General features: G+C 27.0%; 1 protein-coding gene across 4 annotated transcripts in view; it reads right to left on the bottom strand.

The window, feature by feature from the left end:
- LOC145245760 (uncharacterized) overlaps window positions 1–20,083 on the bottom strand; it is a 66,008-nt gene that overhangs the window by 10,073 nt on the left and 35,852 nt on the right. For all 4 annotated transcript variants that reach the window (XM_080107363.1, XM_080107366.1, XM_080107365.1 and 1 more), the window contains exon 2: window positions 12,182–12,405. In XM_080107363.1, coding sequence (XP_079963489.1) covers window positions 12,182–12,360 — 179 coding nt within the window. In that variant the 5' untranslated portion in view covers window positions 12,361–12,405. The remainder of the gene's footprint in view (window positions 1–12,181; window positions 12,406–20,083) is intronic.

Raw genomic sequence — 20,083 nt, 5'->3', positions numbered from 1 at the left:
CTCTGTGTGCTTGCGTGCGAATAGGTGTGCTTCATTATGCTGGCGAAAGGAAGTAGCAACGAAGACGTTGACGAGAGAAAGAGAAAAGAGAAAAGAGGATGAGAAAGAGAAAGAGAAAAGAGGAAAAGAAAAGAGAAAAAGAAAGAGAAAAGAGAAAGAATAAAGAGAAAAGAGAAAGAGAAAAGAGGATGAGAAAAAGAAAAGAGGATGAGAAAGATTAAAGAGAATGAGAAAGATTAAAGAGAAAAGAGAAAGAGAAAAGAGGATGAAAAGAGAAAAGAGAAAGAGAAAAGAGAATGAGAAAGATTAAAGAAAAAAGAGAAAGAGAAAAGAGAAAGAGAAAAAATGAAGAGAAGAGAGAAAAGAGAAAGAGAAAAGAGAAAGAGAAAAGAGGATGAGAAGGAGAAAATAAAGAGAAAAGGGAAAAGAGGATGAGAAAGAGAAAAGAGAAAGAGAAAGATTAAAGAAAAAAGAGAAAGAGAAAAGAGAAAGAGAAAAGAGAAAAGATGAAGAGAAGAGAGGAAAGAGAAAGAGAAAAGAGAAAGAGAAAAGAAAAAGAGAAAATAGGATGAGAAAAGAGGATGAGAAAAGAGGATGAGAAAGAGAAAAAGAAAGAGAAAAGGGAAAAGAGGATGAGAAAGAGAAAAGAGAAAGAGAAAGAGAAAAGGGAAAAGAGGATGAGAAAGAGAAAAGAGAAAGAGAAAGATTAAAGAAAAAAGAGAAAGAGAAAAGAGAAAGAGAAAAGAGAAAGAGAAAAGAGAAAAAAGAAAGAGAAAAGAGAAAGAGAAAAGAGGAAAAAGATAGAGAAAAGAGAAAAAAGAAAGAAAAAGAGAAAGAGAAAGAGAAAAGAGGATGAGAAGAGTTCGCTTATCGTTTATATATTTTTTGAGAGACTTCCGAGCGAGTTGGGAAAAAGATTTGAAAAATTAAGTCTTTCTTTGAGCATTGATTGGTTAAAAAGTGAACGTCTTTGTCACGTGGTATGCTTTCAACTACGTCCGCTGTAAAAAACACATTTAAAGTTTTCTTCCTCGCAGAATTTGCGTTGGCATATTTTGTAAAATCTTTGTTCCTTTGAAATTTATTAATTTCTTTTGTGCGCCCATAATTGGATTTTTATTTATTAATTTTTTTTTTAAAACAAGAAATGAATGCATTTTTAAGCGCATTTAATTATTCTTTATTTGCACTTTTAATAGCAAATTTAAAAAATAAAAGTTTGTATTTCATTTGAAATTTTATAAGAAATATATGTTTAGGAAATTCTATGAATACATTTTTTGTTTTAAATTTTAAGAATAAGTTTTTATTTGAATTTATATAATAAATATATGTTTATGAAAGTATAAAAATAAAATTATTGAAATCAAAATAACAAATGAAATTATTGAAATGAAAATTAAAAAACTGCAAACATCATAAAAAAAAGTATCCAATACATAATAAAAGTGAAGAAACTGATTTGCCTTGTCACTGCTTCCAGTAGTTCTCCGCAAGAAATTAGGAAGTATGTTAGCTGACTATAACTAGACAGACTATGATAGAGATATTCATTTTTCTTTCAAAGTAACATTCATGTTTTTAGAACTTTGAATATTTAACAACATATAACTACTACTGCACGATTTCTGTTCCCAGTTGCTGGGGTTGGACACCTTCTTGTTGTATCATTACTGATGTTGACGGCTGCTCCCCGAGCATTATGATCATTTTTGCTCTGTAATGTTTAAATAATATTGATTGGGGAGGGGGCACAAAATAAATAATTTGTGAATTTAAACTAAAAATAAATAAAAAATTTAATAAATTAAAAAAAAATTGAATCCATAAACTGATCACTACTATCGGTTGAACTTATATTTCACAGACTAACATGTATTGAGTGGCTTTAAGAAATGGACTTTTGAACTAACCTATCTTTGCCAGGATTTCTTTTATCCCTCTTTCTCTCAAATCCATTCCTAGCACTTATCTCCCACGTTTTCCTTAGTGTTTCTCTGTCAAATGACTATTATCTCAACTATTCTACAACTGTTGCCACATCTAGGCAGTAGCTGCTCCGCACACCCTATCCTGTCTTGATAAAGTTCAAAACCAGATTCGAAACCTAGTAAGTGATACCCTTTTCTATTCTCTGCAACCTCTTTCCCATAAAAGAGACGTTGCAAGCTTGTCTCTGCTCTGTTGTTATTTTCATGGCAAGTGCTCGTCTGAGCTCTAATTTGAGATTTTGATCCAAATTAGAATAAGTATTCTAAGCATAAGGTTTAGTATCATTGCGTCTTGATTTTAATCTTCATAAGGAGACATAAAAAAGGAGAGAATTTGAATGATTCCTGTAGAGAACTTGAATGCCTACTAGACACTATCTTCTAAAGTACAGGGGGTTGTCAGGACAACCTGGCATGAGGACCCCCCCATGATTAAATATTAAAAAATAACATAGAATATTTGTGGCCTAAATAAAATCTCCTTGGTATGATTATAACAAACACTGGCTTTTACAAGGAATGGTGCATGAAACTGGATGCTGCACCAGACTAGATGAATTATTGTCCTGTAAAAAATGTAATTTTTACTTCATTAAATAATTCGAAATAAGAAAAATGATTTTTGTTTTAATTTAGTTATTTTATTGCGTAATAATTTATATCAGTTTGAGATATGTTGAACATTAAAAAAAAAAAAAATTGTTAATAACTTGTTTGGTAAATAAAAAAGTCCACTGATGCCGATCCACTAGTATGGATTCGGAATAGGGGCCTGTGAGCGAGTAAAAAACAAAAGTAGAAACAAGGAGACAAAAAGTACATGAAAACTCTGTAGGTATCTCCACAGAGTTGTGTAAAACGTCAGCATTGTATACATTAACAGCAACGTCATCATTTCGTGTGTGTGTGTGTCAATTTCTATAGATGGTCATTGACACTATAATGGTTAATGGAAGCAAAGTTTTTTTTGCTATGGATAAAAAACAATAGAAGACTTACCTTTTGTAAAACAAAGATTTTTATTAACGAACTACACAGATGAGAGATAATAAAATAAAATTAATTTTAATGTCTTCTGTTAACACTTATGTATCTAAAGATAATGTTGCTTACAGGTCTCCATACTTTTAAAAAATAGGCGCAAAAAAAAAAAAAAAATAAAATAAGGATCACTCTATCAATTTATATAATAAAATCCAAACAAATTTGTTTTAGGCCAATTTTGGATTTGCAATTTTTATTATTTCAAGAGTCATATATTCTATTATATGAATATTTTTTTTTAATATCGGAAAACTGTTATAAAAAAAATCTTTGCTTAACTTCACATCACGTAATATTTAAATTCAATATCATTTAAAGCTTTTTAAAAATAATTATTTTTCAGAATTCTGTTTTTTTGTTTGTTGTAACTCAAATAATTAGATTACCGAGAAAAAAAATGTTAAAAAATTGTTGCTTTCTTTTTAACAGAGTAATATTGATTTTATGTCCAATTTTGTTTACAACTTTTAGGTAAGTGAAATAAATAACAGGATTTTTTATATATATAAAAATAACTATTTTAAAAATCATTTGATCTTTTCATCTTTAAAAAAAATGTCGAAATTTTTATCGACTTACATTTATTTTGTTTAATTTTCCTAACATGAAATTTAGAGAGGGGTAGAACATCTAAAAAAAATATTTCCTCTAATATGTTTAACGAAACCTACTATTATTATATAAGTTTATTTAATAATGAATAAATATTGAAAATTTAAGGAAAATATGACTATTATTTGATTTTTGCAAGATTTTAAAACGTGGGTATGTCTACAGATTCAAAAACATATGAACGATGTTTTAAAACGTTGATAATGTAAATACGATTTTTGTCTCGCATTTTCATTTTTTTTGTATGCTGTAAAAAAAATATTAGTAGCTTCTATTAAATGGTAAAAAAGTTAGGATGATAATATTAAATGGCAAAAACGTTAGGATGATAATATTAAATGGTAAAAAAGTTAGGATGATAATATTAAATGGCAAAAAAGTTAGGATGATAATATTAAATGGCAAATAAGTTAGGATGATAATATTAAATGGCAAAAAAGTTAGGATGATAATATTAAATGGTAAAAAAGTTAGGATGATAATATTAAATGGTAAAAAAGTTAGGATGATAATATTAAATTGTAAAAAAGTTAGGATGATAATATTAAATGGTAAAAAAGTTAGGATGCTAATATTAAATGCTAAAAAAGTTAGGATGATAATATTAAATGGTAAAAAAGTTAGGATGATAATATTAAATGATAAAAAAGTTAGGATGATAATATTAAATGGCAAAAAAGTTAGGATGATAATATTAAATGGCAAAAAAGTTAGGATGATAATATTAAATGGCAAAAAAGTTAGGATGATAATATTAAATGGTAAAAAAGTTAGGATGCTAATATTAAATGGTAAAAAAGTTAGGATGATAATATTAAATGGTAAAAAAGTTAGGATGATAATATTAAATGGTAAAAAAGTTAGGATGATAATATTAAATGGCAAAAAAGTTAGGATAATAATATTAAATGGTAAAAAAGTTAGGATGATAATATTAAATGGTAAAAAAGTTAGGATGATAATATTAAATGGCAAAAAAGTTAGGATGATAATATTAAATGGCAAAAAAGTTAGGATGATAATATTAAATGGCAAAAAAGTTAGGATGATAATATTAAATGGCAAAAAAGTTAGGATGATAATATTAAATGGCAAAAAAGTTAGGATGATAATATTAAATGGTAAAAAAGTTAGGATGATAATATTAAATGGCAAAAAAGTTAGGATGATAATATTAAATGGTAAAAAAGTTAGGATGCTAATATTAAATGCTAAAAAAGTTAGGATGATAATATTAAATGGTAAAAAAGTAAGGATGATAATATTAAATGGCAAAAAAGTTAGGATGATAATATTAAATGGTAAAAAAGTTAGGATGCTAATATTAAATGCTAAAAAAGTTAGGATGATAATATTAAATGCTAAAAAAGTTAGGATGATAATATTAAATGGCAAAAAAGTTAGGATGATAATATTAAATGGCAAAAAAGTTAGGATGATAATATTAAATGGTAAAAAAGTTAGGATGCTAATATTAAATGCTAAAAAAGTTAGGATGATAATATTAAATGGTAAAAAAGTTAGAATGATAATATTAAATGGTAAAAAAGTAAGGATGATAATATTAAATGGTAAAAAAGTTAGGATGCTAATATTAAATGGTAAAAAAGTTAGGATGCTAATATTAAATGGTAAAAAAGTTAGGATGCTAATATTAAATTGTAAAAAAGTTAGGATGATAATATTAAATGGTAAAAAAGTTAGGATGCTAATATTAAATGGCAAAAAAGTTAGGATGATAATATTAAATGGCAAAAAAGTTAGGATGATAATATTAAATGGCAAAAAAGTTAGGATGATAATATTAAATGGAAAAAAAGTTAGGATGATAATATTAAATGGTAAAAAAGTTAGGATGATAATATTAAATGGCAAAAAAGTTAGGATGATAATATTAAATGGTAAAAAAGTTAGGATGCTAATATTAAATGCTAAAAAAGTTAGGATGATAATATTAAATGGTAAAAAAGTTAGGATGATAATATTAAATGGCAAAAAAGTTAGGATGATAAATTTAAATGGTAAAAAAGTTAGGATGCTAATATTAAATGCTAAAAAAGTTAGGATGATAATATTAAATGCTAAAAAAGTTAGGATGATAATATTAAATGGCAAAAAAGTTAGGATGATAATATTAAATGGCAAAAAAGTTAGGATGATAATATTAAATGGTAAAAAAGTTAGGATGCTAATATTAAATGCTAAAAAAGTTAGGATGATAATATTAAATGGTAAAAAAGTTAGGATGCTAATATTAAATGGTAAAAAAGTTAGGATGATAATATTAAATGGCAAAAAAGTTAGGATGATAATATTAAATGGCAAAAAAGTTAGGATGATAATATTAAATGGCAAAAAAGTTAGGATGATAATATTAAATGGCAAAAAAGTTAGGATGATAATATTAAATGGCAAAAAAGTTAGGATGATAATATTAAATGGCAAAAAAGTTAGGATGATAATATTAAATGGCAAAAAAGTTAGGATGATAATATTAAATGGCAAAAAAGTTAGGATGATAATATTAAATGCTAAAAAAGTTAGAGTGATAATATTAAATGGTAAAAAAGTTAGGATGCTAATATTAAATGGTAAAAAAGTTAGGATGATAATATTAAATGGTAAAAAAGTTAGGATGATAATATTAAATGGTAAAAAAGTTAGGATGCTAATATTAAATTGTAAAAAAGTTAGGATGATAATATTAAATGGTAAAAAAGTAAGGATGCTAATATTAAATGGCAAAAAAGTTAGGATGATAATATTAAATGGCAAAAAAGTTAGGATGATAATATTAAATGGCAAAAAAGTTAGGATGATAATATTAAATGGCAAAAAAGTTAGGATGATAATATTAAATGGCAAAAAAGTTAGGATGATAATATTAAATGGCAAAAAAGTTAGGATGATAATATTAAATGGCAAAAAAGTTAGGATGATAATATTAAATGGTAAAAAAGTTAGGATGATAATATTAAATGGTAAAAAAGTTAGGATGCTAATATTAAATGTTAAAAAAGTTAGGATGATAATATTAAATGGTAAAAAAGTTAGGATGATAATATTAAATGGTAAAAAAGTTAGGATGCTAATATTAAATTGTAAAAAAGTTAGGATGATAATATTAAATGGTAAAAAAGTAAGGATGCTAATATTAAATGGCAAAAAAGTTAGGATGATAATATTAAATGGCAAAAAAGTTAGGATGATAATATTAAATGGCAAAAAAGTTAGGATGATAATATTAAATGGCAAAAAAGTTAGGATGATAATATTAAATGGCAAAAAAGTTAGGATGATAATATTAAATGGTAAAAAAGTTAGGATGATAATATTAAATGGTAAAAAAGTTAGGATGCTAATATTAAATGGTAAAAAAGTTAGGATGATAATATTAAATGGTAAAAAAGTTAGGATGCTAATATTAAATGCTAAAAAAGTTAGGATGATAATATTAAATGCTAAAAAAGTTAGGATGATAATATTAAATGGCAAAAAAGTTAGGATGATAATATTAAATGGCAAAAAAGTTAGGATGATAATATTAAATGGTAAAAAAGTTAGGATGCTAATATTAAATGCTAAAAAAGTTAGGATGGTAATATTAAATGATAAAAAAGTTAGGATGATAATATTAAATGGTAAAAAAGTTAGGATGATAATATTAAATGATAAAAAAGTTAGGATGATAATATTAAATGGCAAAAAAGTTAGGATGATAATATTAAATGGCAAAAAAGTTAGGATGATAATATTAAATGGCAAAAAAGTTAGGATGATAATATTAAATGGTAAAAAAGTTAGGATGCTAATATTAAATGGTAAAAAAGTTAGGATGATAATATTAAATGGCAAAAAAGTTAGGATAATAATATTAAATGGTAAAAAAGTTAGGATGATAATATTAAATGGTAAAAAAGTTAGGATGATAATATTAAATGGCAAAAAAGTTAGGATGATAATATTAAATGGCAAAAAAGTTAGGATGATAATATTAAATGGCAAAAAAGTTAGGATGATAATATTAAATGGCAAAAAAGTTAGGATGATAATATTAAATGGCAAAAAAGTTAGGATGATAATATTAAATGGTAAAAAAGTTAGGATGATAATATTAAATGGCAAAAAAGTTAGGATGATAATATTAAATGGTAAAAAAGTTAGGATGATAATATTAAATGGTAAAAAAGTTAGGATGCTAATATTAAATGGCAAAAAAGTTAGGATGATAATATTAAATGGTAAAAAAGTTAGGATGGTAATATTAAATGGCAAAAATTTTAGGATGATAATATTAAATGGTAAAAAAGTTAGGATGATAATATTAAATGGCAAAAAAGTTAGGATGATAATATTAAATGGTAAAAAAGTTAGGATGATAATATTAAATGGCAAAAAAGTTAGGATGATAATATTAAATGTTAAAAAAGTTAGGATGATAATATTAAATGGTAAAAAAGTTAGGATGATAATATTAAATGGTAAAAAAGTTAGGATGATAATATTAAATGGTAAAAAAGTTAGGATGATAATATTAAATTGTACAAAAGTTAGGATGATAATATTAAATGGTAAAAAAGTTAGGATGATAATATTAAATGGTAAAAAAGTTAGGATGATAATATTAAATGGCAAAAAAGTTAGGATGATAATATTAAATGTTAAAAAAGTTAGGATGATAATATTAAATGGTAAAAAAGTTAGGATGATAATATTAAATGGTAAAAAAGTTAGGATGATAATATTAAATGGTAAAAAAGTTAGGATGATAATATTAAATTGTACAAAAGTTAGGATGATAATATTAAATGGTAAAAAAGTTAGGATGATAATATTAAATGGTAAAAAAGTTAGGATGATAATATTAAATGACAAAAAAGTTAGGATGATAATATTAAATGGCAAAAAAGTTAGGATGATAATATTAAATGATAAAAAAGTTAGGATGATAATATTAAATGGTAAAAAAGTTAGGATGATAATATTAAATGGTAAAAAAGTTAGGATGCTAATATTAAATGGTAAAAAAGTTAGGATGATAATATTAAATGGTAAAAAAGTTAGGATGCTAATATTAAATGGTAAAAAAGTTAGGATGATAATATTAAATGGCAAAAAAGTTAGGATGATAATATTAAATGATAAAAACGTTAGGATGATAATATTAAATGGTAAAAAAGTTAGGATGATAATATTAAATGATAAAAAAGTTAGGATGATAATATTAAATGGTAAAAAAGTTAGGATGATAATATTAAATGGCAAAAAAGTTAGGATGATAATATTAAATGGTAAAAAAGTTAGGATGATAATATTAAATGGTAAAAAAGTTAGGATGATAATATTAAATGGTAAAAAAGTTAGGATGCTAATATTAAATGGTAAAAAAGTTAGGATGATAATATTAAATGGCAAAAAAGTTAGGATGATAATATTAAATGATAAAAAAGTTAGGATGATAATATTAAATGGTAAAAAAGTTAGGATGCTAATATTAAATGGTAAAAAAGTTAGGATGATAATATTAAATGGTAAAAAAGTTAGGATGATAATATTAAATGGTAAAAAAGTTAGGATGATAATATTAAATGGCAAAAAAGTTAGGATGATAATATTAAATGTTAAAAAAGTTAGGATGATAATATTAAATGGTAAAAAAGTTAGGATGATAATATTAAATGGTAAAAAAGTTAGGATGATAATATTAAATGGTAAAAAAGTTAGGATGATAATATAAAATTGTACAAAAGTTAGGATGATAATATTAAATGGTAAAAAAGTTAGGATGATAATATTAAATGGTAAAAAAGTTAGGATGATAATATTAAATGACAAAAAAGTTAGGATGGTAATATTAAATGGTAAAAAAGTTAGGATGATAATATTAAATGCTAAAAAAGTTAGGATGCTAATATTAAATGGTAAAAAAGTTAGGATGATAATATTAAATGGCAAAAAAGTTAGGATGATAATATTAAATGGTAAAAAAGTTAGGATGATAATATTAAATGGTAAAAAAGTTAGGATGATAATATTAAATGGCAAAAAAGTTAGGATGATAATATTAAATGATAAAAAAGTTAGGATGATAATATTAAATGGTAAAAAAGTTAGGATGATAATATTAAATGGTAAAAAAGTTAGGATGATAATATTAAATGGTAAAAAAGTTAGGATGATAATATTAAATGGCAAAAAAGTTAGGATGATAATATTAAATGGTAAAAAAGTTAGGATGATAATATTAAATGGCAAAAAAGTTAGGATGATAATATTAAATGATAAAAAAGTTAGGATGATAATATTAAATGGTAAAAAAGTTAGGATGATAATATTAAATGCTAAAAAAGTTAGGATGATAATATTAAATGGTAAAAAAGTTAGGATGATAATATTAAATGGCAAAAAAGTTAGGATGATAATATTAAATGATAAAAACGTTAGGATGATAATATTAAATGGTAAAAAAGTTAGGATGATAATATTAAATGATAAAAAAGTTAGGATGCTAATATTAAATGGTAAAAAAGTTAGGATGATAATATTAAATGGCAAAAAAGTTAGGATGATAATATTAAATGGTAAAAAAGTTAGGATGATAATATTAAATGGTAAAAAAGTTAGGATGATAATATTAAATGGTAAAAAAGTTAGGATGCTAATATTAAATGGTAAAAAAGTTAGGATGATAATATTAAATGGCAAAAAAGTTAGGATGATAATATTAAATGATAAAAAAGTTAGGATGATAATATTAAATGGTAAAAAAGTTAGGATGCTAATATTAAATGGTAAAAAAGTTAGGATGATAATATTAAATGGCAAAAAAGTTAGGATGATAATATTAAATGATAAAAAAGTTAGGATGATAATATTAAATGGTAAAAAAGTTAGGATGCTAATATTAAATGGTAAAAAAGTTAGGATGATAATATTAAATGGTAAAAAAGTTAGGATTATAATATTAAATTGTAAAAAAGTTAGGATGCTAATATTAAATGGTAAAAAAGTTAGGATGATAATATTAAATGGTAAAACGTTAGGATGCTAATATTAAATGGTAAAAAAGTTAGGATGCTAATATTAAATGGCAAAAAAGTTTGGATGATAATATTAAATGGTAAAAAAGTTAGGATGATAATATTAAATGATAAAAAAGTTAGGATGCTAATATTAAATGGTAAAAAAGTTAGGATGATAATATTAAATGATAAAAAAGTTAGGATGATAATATTAAATGGTAAAAAAGTTAGGATGATAATATTAAATGGCAAAAAAGTTAGGATGATAATATTAAATGATAAAAAAGTTAGGATGATAATATTAAATGGTAAAAAAGTTAGGATGCTAATATTAAATGGTAAAAAAGTTAGGATGATAATATTAAATGGCAAAAAAGTTAGGATGATAATATTAAATGGTAAAAAAGTTAGGATGATAATATTAAATGGTAAAAAAGTTAGGATGATAATATTAAATGGTAAAAAAGTTAGGATGATAATATTAAATTGTAAAAAAGTTAGGATGCTAATATTAAATGGTAAAAAAGTTAGGATGATAATATTAAATGGTAAAAAGTTAGGATGATAATATTAAATGATAAAAAAGTTAGGATGATAATATTAAATGGTAAAAAAGTTAGGATGATAATATTAAATGGCAAAAAAGTTAGGATGATAATATTAAATTGTAAAAAAGTTAGGATGCTAATATTAAATGGTAAAAAAGTTAGGATGATAATATTAAATGGTAAAAAGTTAGGATGATAATATTAAATGATAAAAAAGTTAGGATGATAATATTAAATGGCAAAAAAGTTAGGATGATAATATTAAATGGCAAAAAAGTTAGGATGATAATATTAAATGGCAAAAAAGTTAGCATGATAATATTAAATGGTAAAAAAGTTAGGATGATAATATTAAATGGTAAAAAAGTTAGGATGATAATATTAAATGGCAAAAAAGTTAGGATGATAATATTAAATTGTAAAAAAGTTAGGATGCTAATATTAAATGGTAAAAAAGTTAGGATGATAATATTAAATGGTAAAAAGTTAGGATGATAATATTAAATGATAAAAAAGTTAGGATGATAATATTAAATGGCAAAAAAGTTAGGATGATAATATTAAATGGCAAAAAAGTTAGGATGATAATATTAAATGGCAAAAAAGTTAGCATGATAATATTAAATGGTAAAAAAGTTAGGATGATAATATTAAATGGTAAAAAAGTTATTAAATTACAGTTACATCGTTTCACATATAGGGTGGGGTTAAAACTTTGGCGCGCGTTGGAGTTAAAACCCTATTATTGTTTTATCAACATTTTTATTAAACAATTAGCGCCCTAAATTTTTTGAAAAACAAAAACAAAAACAAAACAAAAAAAAAACCGCAAAAAACTTAGTCAACGAGAGTTATCTCCCTTACATCAATACCGTACTGTACAGTTTTAGAGTTTTGTTTGCATGCTGGCTACTTGGTATTTTTGTTTCTGTTCTACGATGGTGAGTTGAGCTGAGATACTTACGTGCCAACGCGTCCGCAGCACATGAGGCAACTGAGGAATAGCACGACAAGGAGGAGAACGGCGGCAGGGATGATCACAAAAGCCACAAATTCTGGGAATATATCCCGACATCGCTCGCTTAGACATGGCGGTGGGTTGAACCTTGTAGGCATGTACAGCAAATCCTCAACGAAAGCCATTGTGCAACAAGGCGTGTCGCGTGTTGCTTACTCGCAGGATTATCGCTAAGAAAGAAAACAAGAAGAAACAAAAGAAGTTTTGGGGGGTTTGTTTTACAATGCACAGAGATTTGAAAAAGTAGTCAAAAAACAAATATATAACAAATAAATGCTACCAAAGGCAGGATGAGTTACTCTTCTACCTACCTGGATAAGTTTTAGTGGTTTTATTTAATGTAAAATGCTTATTCGGTTTGAAAAACAAGTAATGTCGAACGTTACATAAGCACAAGGAAAATGGTATCTCATGTCTATGAAATCTCGACAATGATTTAAAAAATATACAAAATACGGTTAGAAACCCAACCAATAAATGTTCCAGTGACATTTATTGGGTGGGTTTCTAAGAGTAAGATACCACGCGGCCATTTTTCTTGTGCTTGTGCAACAAATTTTAACTTATTGCGTAGACAGAAGAGATACTATGCGGCCATTTTTTTCTTGTGTAACGCTCGACACTTCTTGCTTTTCAAATCGAATCAACATTTTACATTAAATAAAAACACTAAAAACTTATCCCACAAGGTAGAAGAGTAACTTATCTTTCTTTTGGTAACATTTGTTGTATATCTGATTTTTGGACCACTTTTTCGAATCTCTGTGGATTGTAAAACAAACCCATTTTTATTATCTAAGATTTAAGATATTCAAATAATTTTGAAGGAATTCAATACTTTGTATTATTCGAATTATTACAACTACTATTCTCATCTTGAGTGTTATTTTCACAGCGTTTCGGCCGATGTAACCTCCAATCTTTTTCAGGTGTATATCGTCGAACTTAGAATCTATCTGTTGAGCAGTGCAATATGTATGTAACCTTTTGTTCAAACCACGGGGGTAGCATGCTCTCGTTCTGTCACCCAGTTTAAGTAATTTTCAATTGTATTCGTTGCATTGTCTGCACTGATGACCCATGGCATAATGGATAAAGTACTAGGTAAAATTCAGTTGTAAGTGACACTCTTCTGGAGGTTAAAGGTTCAATCCTCAGTGTAGGTGATACTAAGAATATGATTGTGAATGACTTTTTTTTTTACTTACTTCACTTATTAACGCCTGAAGGCCACTCGAGGATAAGGGTAATGAATGTAAAGTGGTAGTATAGTAATCATTAATAGAGCTAAGACAACAACATATTCTTTTCATTGTTTTGACTCTCAAGTGTGTATCTGTTTATATCTTATATGCTTTTATATAGAGTGATGTGGTTCTCGGTTGATTAACTGTGTCAGATATATACTCGAGAATCAAAACAATGAAAAGAATATTCTGTTGTCATAGCCCTAATCATTAACAGTGTAAATTGGGTAGAATTGGATTAATGAAGGGGATGGCTCAACAAGAACTTGTTTATATTGGATTTGAAGACTACTATGTTGTATTCAACTGGGAAGTAGGCCAATGGAACAATGTTCCACAGTTGGGCAGTTCTGGGAAAGAAGCTTTGTTCATGGAATCTACGTTTAGATTTAGGCACAGATACAGAGTGGGGAAATTGTATATAGTGGTTGTAGCTAGTCGAGTATTTTTGTGAAAGTTTGGCAAGGGGGAATCATAGATTGGAGTTCAGTCGAGCACTTGCTATGAAAATAATGATAGAGCAGAGACAGGCTCACAATGTCTCTTCTGTGGAAAAGAGGTGGCAGGGAAGAGAAAGGGGCATCACCTATTAAGTTTTGATGCCAGTTTTGAACTCTATCAAAGTTGGATGGGGTGTGTTGAGCAGCTCCTGCCCAGATGTGGCAACCATACTCCATTTTAGGGCGTACCTGGTTCTTATACAGATAGAGAATTGCATCAGCAGTTAGATGTATACTGGAGTGTTAGAGTGATCCAACCATGTTTCCAGCAATCTTGGCATGGCTGACGGAGCAAGAGCAAGCTACCCCTATAAATTAAATAAAGAGTTCTGTTTGAAATTTCATGCAGATTTCTGAGTTCGATAGAAACATTCTTGATTTCAGCAGAAAAATTTGAGCTTGACAAGTTGCACTTGAAAAAAGGTTGCAGGTTACATCGATTTAAACGTGAAAATAAGACGTAGTATGAGATCATTAGTCCGAATAATTAAAATAATACAAATTATCAATCCTCATCTAAAAAATTTAAAAGCAAAGAAGTTCTATCAAATTTCACGTGAAATAACAAATTAATAAAGAATGGAAACTGCACTCGATGATCTGATCAATGTCCAGGATATGATTAAAAAAAGCCCCTAAAACTTGGCATCTCCCAAGCATATGGACTAGATCTTAACCTTGCTAGAGTAATAAAAAAAAAATCCTCTTCCGAATTAACCCCTGTCCTCCTCAAACTTTATACCAAAAGACTTAAAGAATTTTATTTTCCCTATAGCTGGGCAATTTGCTTCTGTGTTACCAATTTCTAAGAACTTTTTCAAAAGAACTGACCTGTAAAATTATCACCCCATAAGTTTTCTCGCGTTCTTCGTTAAAACCTTGGGATTATTAATCACTTTAATGATAACTCATCACCTTGAAAAAACAAAACACAAAAAAAACAAAAAAAAAACAAAAACAATCTTCTCGCTGAACAACAATATTCCTTCAAGATGTGACATGAAAGTTTTCTTCAGCTAATATTAATACTAATATTAATACTAATGTTAATACTAATATTAATATTAATAATATTAATATTAATACTAATATTAATACTAATATTAATATTAATAATATTAATATTAATAATATTAATATTAATGTTAATACTAATATTAATATTAATAATATTAATATTAATAATATTAATACTAATGTTAATACTAATATTAATACTAATGTTAATACTAATATTAATATTAATAATATTAATATTAATACTAATATTAATATTAATATTAATATTAATAATATTAATATTAATAATATTAATATTAATATTAATAATATTAATATTAATACTAATATTAATACTAATATTAATATTAATAATATTAATATTAATAATATTAATATTAATACTAATACTAATATACTAATATTTCCTACTAGACTTTTTGTGTTTAACAAATAAAAGTTATAAACTGTTGACTTAGAATTAGTGTTTTATGCAAAATGTATGCTTGAATATGGTTAAATTTGTGCTCATTTTTGCATTAAATATCAACTTCTATAAATCCCTTACTCTGCATTGAACGGATATCCTAATACTTAGTTCGCTGCACCTCACAAAATTCCAGACAGATTGGGCCAGTAGTTTCTGAGAAAAAATAGTATAAACAGACGGACAATGAGAACTATAATATAGATTATACCAGATAGATTGTTTATGAAACTCAAGAATAATAAAGGCCTAAGTATTGACCCCTGGGGCACACCCACAATTATGTGGCACTGTTTGGATGCACAACCATCACGCATGATTTAAATCTTTCTTTTAGCTAAGAAAGATCATATTATATCAAACTAGCATGGTGACCCCACGTTGCCCGGAACTGAATGAGGATCAACTAATGTTCCTAATTTTCAATACTTTTATTGACAATGAAATCAGTGAAATTGTCCATTTTTCAATCGAATTGCTTGATTGTCTGCTCTAGTCAGGGACCCACTGCAGTCACCGGGAGAAAGCTTCATATGCTTCCCAACAGTGACTTAGTCCACAATAAAGTATAGTCTACATTACACTGTAGAGAACCTACTGGTGATTTTATAAAATTATTTTTATATAATAGTTTGCATTAAAGTTTAAAATGCAAAAGTCAAGTATCATGGTTCAATTATGCTCTGAACAAAAACATTAATTTTGAGTGCATCTCTGTCGTGGAATGTGAGGACTAAAGGACAAAATAAGGAAAGCAAAAGTATTACTTATTAGGGGTTCTACGATTTTAAGAACGTTTAAGTTAAATTAATTATTTTGTGATATCTAATATATAATGTTATCTTGCCAGATTTTCAAAAGTCAGAGCCAAATAGCATTTAAGCTGACTAATCAAACTTTGCTTCTAACAAAAGAATTTTTATTCGTTATTGTTGTACCATGTTATTAGCAATATAATAACGTACTTAGCTAAAATTTATTTAAAAATTATTTCATGCAAATCCGACAACAAATGATACATTTTTAAATAATCACCTGAGAATAAAAACAAGCAAAGGCTATAGCTCCTTTTAAATTGAAGAATATAATAGTTTTTTTTTTTTTTTTTTTTTTTTTTTACTTAAGTTTAAAAATATGTAGATAAATAAAAATTAAAAAAAGGAGTTTGCTGTTGTTTGCTTGAAGTATTGTGACTAGTGTGTAAGGAGTTTGTGTTTGAAGGTAATGCAGTTTGGGAGAAAAAACATTGTTGGATATGAGATAAGCTAAAAACAGAATAAGTGACAATAGGGAAAGATTTTATTAATTTTCGATTAAAACTAAAATGTCTTCCTAGCGTCCCGGGCAACGCCAGATAGATACAACCAGTGACATGCAGAGGACTTTTTCAGGGCAGGTGCTCAAGTGAAAAAAAAAAAAAAAAACGGCAAAAAATATAGTAATGAACACTATCTCGATGAGGCACACGCCTATAATACATTCCTCTGTAAAGGGCACTTTTAAAACAGGCGTCAAAGGGGCAGGTGCTTGGGCACTCCTAGCACCCCCCCTGCACGTCTCTGAATCCAACTAGTGTAACATGAAATAAAAATCGGCAATTTTATCCATGATGCAATCCTTTCCTATGATCGAATAGGTCATTAATTACTTTTTAACAATGATATAAATGTAAAAAAAAAAAAAAAAAAAAAAATTAACACAATTATGAGGATCTTTTTTTTTTTTTAATATAACGACCTAATTTCATCACAGCTTGATTTTTTTTTGTGGGTGGGGGGGGGGGCCGAAGCTATTTGAACATTCCAAAGACATTCCACATTCCGGCTATTTTATTTATAATTATATTTATTTTTTTTATGCCGACCCATGGTTCGATTCAGTGCATTTAATGGATTTTTTAAACATTAAAAAAATGTCAAATTTATACGTAGTTCACAGATTGAAAACTTCATAAAAAATAATGCATGTTTGTATGTACGTTATCACCGACACTCTTTTTTTTTTTTTTTTTTTAAATATGTAGAACACAATACCACAAAGCTGCTTCCATGCTGACTACAACATGGTCGTTTTCAAGTCTAATATTAAAAAATTCTTGTTGAGCTGTTCTCTTAAATAATCAAATTCTGCCCATCATTATCAATCCGTACAATGTTATCTCACTGTTCATCAGACAAACCCATTAATCTTTATCCTCAAGTGGTCTATAGGCCTTGATAAGCAGTGACTTGTTAATACATTAAAAAGAAAAAGATAGGATTGAAGATGGAAAATGTAATTCTTTAAATGTTATTTGTTGTCCCCGTTTTAGCAAATCATGAAACTTGAACAAAAACAATACACACTTGGCATTCAAGCGAGGGCCAAGTGTCGTATCTGTTCTGTTCAAAGATGGTACTCTATTGCTGGATCTATGTTCATGTGAGACGTCTGTAGAATGGAAATATGTCACAAACTCTGATAAGGGCTTTGAAAACATATCTGGTTATGATGGTTTATTCTACATTAACCAGAGTACATAGGTTTCAGTTGGAACAACGATAGTACAATAATATTGCAGAGTTTGCGTTGTCAATTGAAAGAACCTTACTTTAAGCATGACAGCAATATGCAACAAATAAAAAATATAATTGGAATATCTAGGGGTCCCTCTAGTTTTTCAATAATATTTGAAATGAAAATCAGTTATGGAATAGAAAAAATATTTTTATTTATTTTAGTAGGTTAACAAGAAAGTTCTTGCGGTTTTTAACTTTTAAATTCAGATGAACATATCTCGGCTCAAACAAAAATTCATTGATAAAAAAAAGCTTCATCAGAATCAACACACTTTTGCCAACATATGTCTACAGGAACATTCTAGGTAGAGAGTGGAGCAATGAGATATCTGTTCGCGTGACATTTAATGCATTTCTGAAGGAAACAGGGACAAAATCCAAAGTCTGGCAGTTCGAGGGAATTAATTATTAAAGTAGAAGCTTTCCTGCATTTAAGGACATCTGCAATGAAAGGGTGAGATTTTACTGCTTGTATGGTTTGTCGGGTTATTTACATTGAAGGGGCACAAGTGTAACGATTTCCTCAGAGCACATTCCATTAAAGTACTTGTAAAATAGGTACAAGTGCGACCTTTCATACGACAAATTTCGAAAAATTGGCTAAAAACATTAATATCTTCCTCTTCAACTCTACCAAACTCCTCCGACAATTATTAAGTTAGATCCATGTCCAAGGAACCTATATCTAAAATTTCAAGTGTTTAAACCCAAAATTGTCGGAGGAGTTTGGTAAAGTTCTCAAAGGTCAAATCGTTGAACTTTGACCCCCTTAACAGCCAAATTTCTGTCTGAAAACCGATCACATAGATTTTCCCAAATCTCAGTGCCCTGTATATCAAATTTCGAGTCTGTAGCCTAAAAATTGACAGAGTTATTGCGTAGGAAAATGTACACACACAGACACGTTCACTTTTATAGATATATATACTCCCATACTTGACCTCTCATTCCCCTGTTTCTTTGTACTTTTTGGAGGGGATCAGGATATTTTTCTTTATGTGGGAAAACTACCTAATTTTAATCCTTATGTTTTTCACTTACATTTTTTAATACTACTGTTTTTGTTTATGTATTTGTTTTTGTATTTGTTTATGTGTTTGTTTATTTATTTATTTGTTTAGGTGGTTGTTTATTTGTTTATGTAATTATTTATGTGTTTATCTATTTATGTGGTTGTTTTGTGTTTATGTATTTGTTTTTGTAATTGTTTATGTGTTTGTCTATTTATGTGTTTCTTTATGTATTTGTTTATATGTTTATTTATGCGTTTATTCCTGATTTTCATAATGTAATTGTTTATTTATTTGTTTATGTGCTTGTTTATGTGCTTGGTTATGTGCTTGTTTATGTATTCGGTTATGTGCTTGTTTATGTATATGGTTATGTGTTTGTTTATGTGCTTCGTTATGTGTTTGTTTATGTATTTGGTTATGTGTTTGTTTATGTGTTTGTTTATGTGTTTGTTTATGTGCTTGTTTATGTGTTTGTTTATGTGTTTGGTTATGTGTTTGTTTATGTATTTGGTTATGTGTTTGTTTATATGCTTGGTTATGTGTTTGTTTATGTGTTTGTTTATGTATTTGGTTATGTGTTTGTTTATGTATTTGGTTATGTGTTTGTTTATGTGTTTGTTTATGTGTTTGTTTATGTGTTTGTTTATGTGTTTGGTTATGTGTTTGTTTATGTATTTGGTTATGTGTTTGTTTATGTATTTGGTTATGTGTTTGTTTATATGCTTGTTTATGTGTTTGTTTATGTGTTTGTTTATGTATTTGGTTATGTGTTTGTTTATGTATTTGGTTATGTGTTTGTTTATGTGTTTGTTTATGTGTTTGTTTATGTGCTTGTTTATGTGTTTGGTTATGTGTTTGGTTATGTGTTTGTTTATGTATTTGGTTATGTGTTTGTTTATATGCTTGGTTATGTGTTTGTTTATGTGTTTGTTTATGTATTTGGTTATGTTCTTGGTTATGTGCTTGTTTATGTGTTTGGTTATGTGTTTGTTTATGTGCTTGTTTATGTATATGGTTATGTGCTTGTTTATGTATATGGTTATG

This window comes from Euprymna scolopes, chromosome 23, assembly GCF_053919585.1.
Source record: "Euprymna scolopes isolate OS-2025 chromosome 23, ASM5391958v1, whole genome shotgun sequence".
NCBI lineage: Eukaryota > Metazoa > Mollusca > Cephalopoda > Sepiida > Sepiolidae > Euprymna > Euprymna scolopes.
The sequence above is the reverse complement of the archived record's forward strand: the minus strand, read 5'-3'. Positions and strand labels throughout refer to the sequence as shown.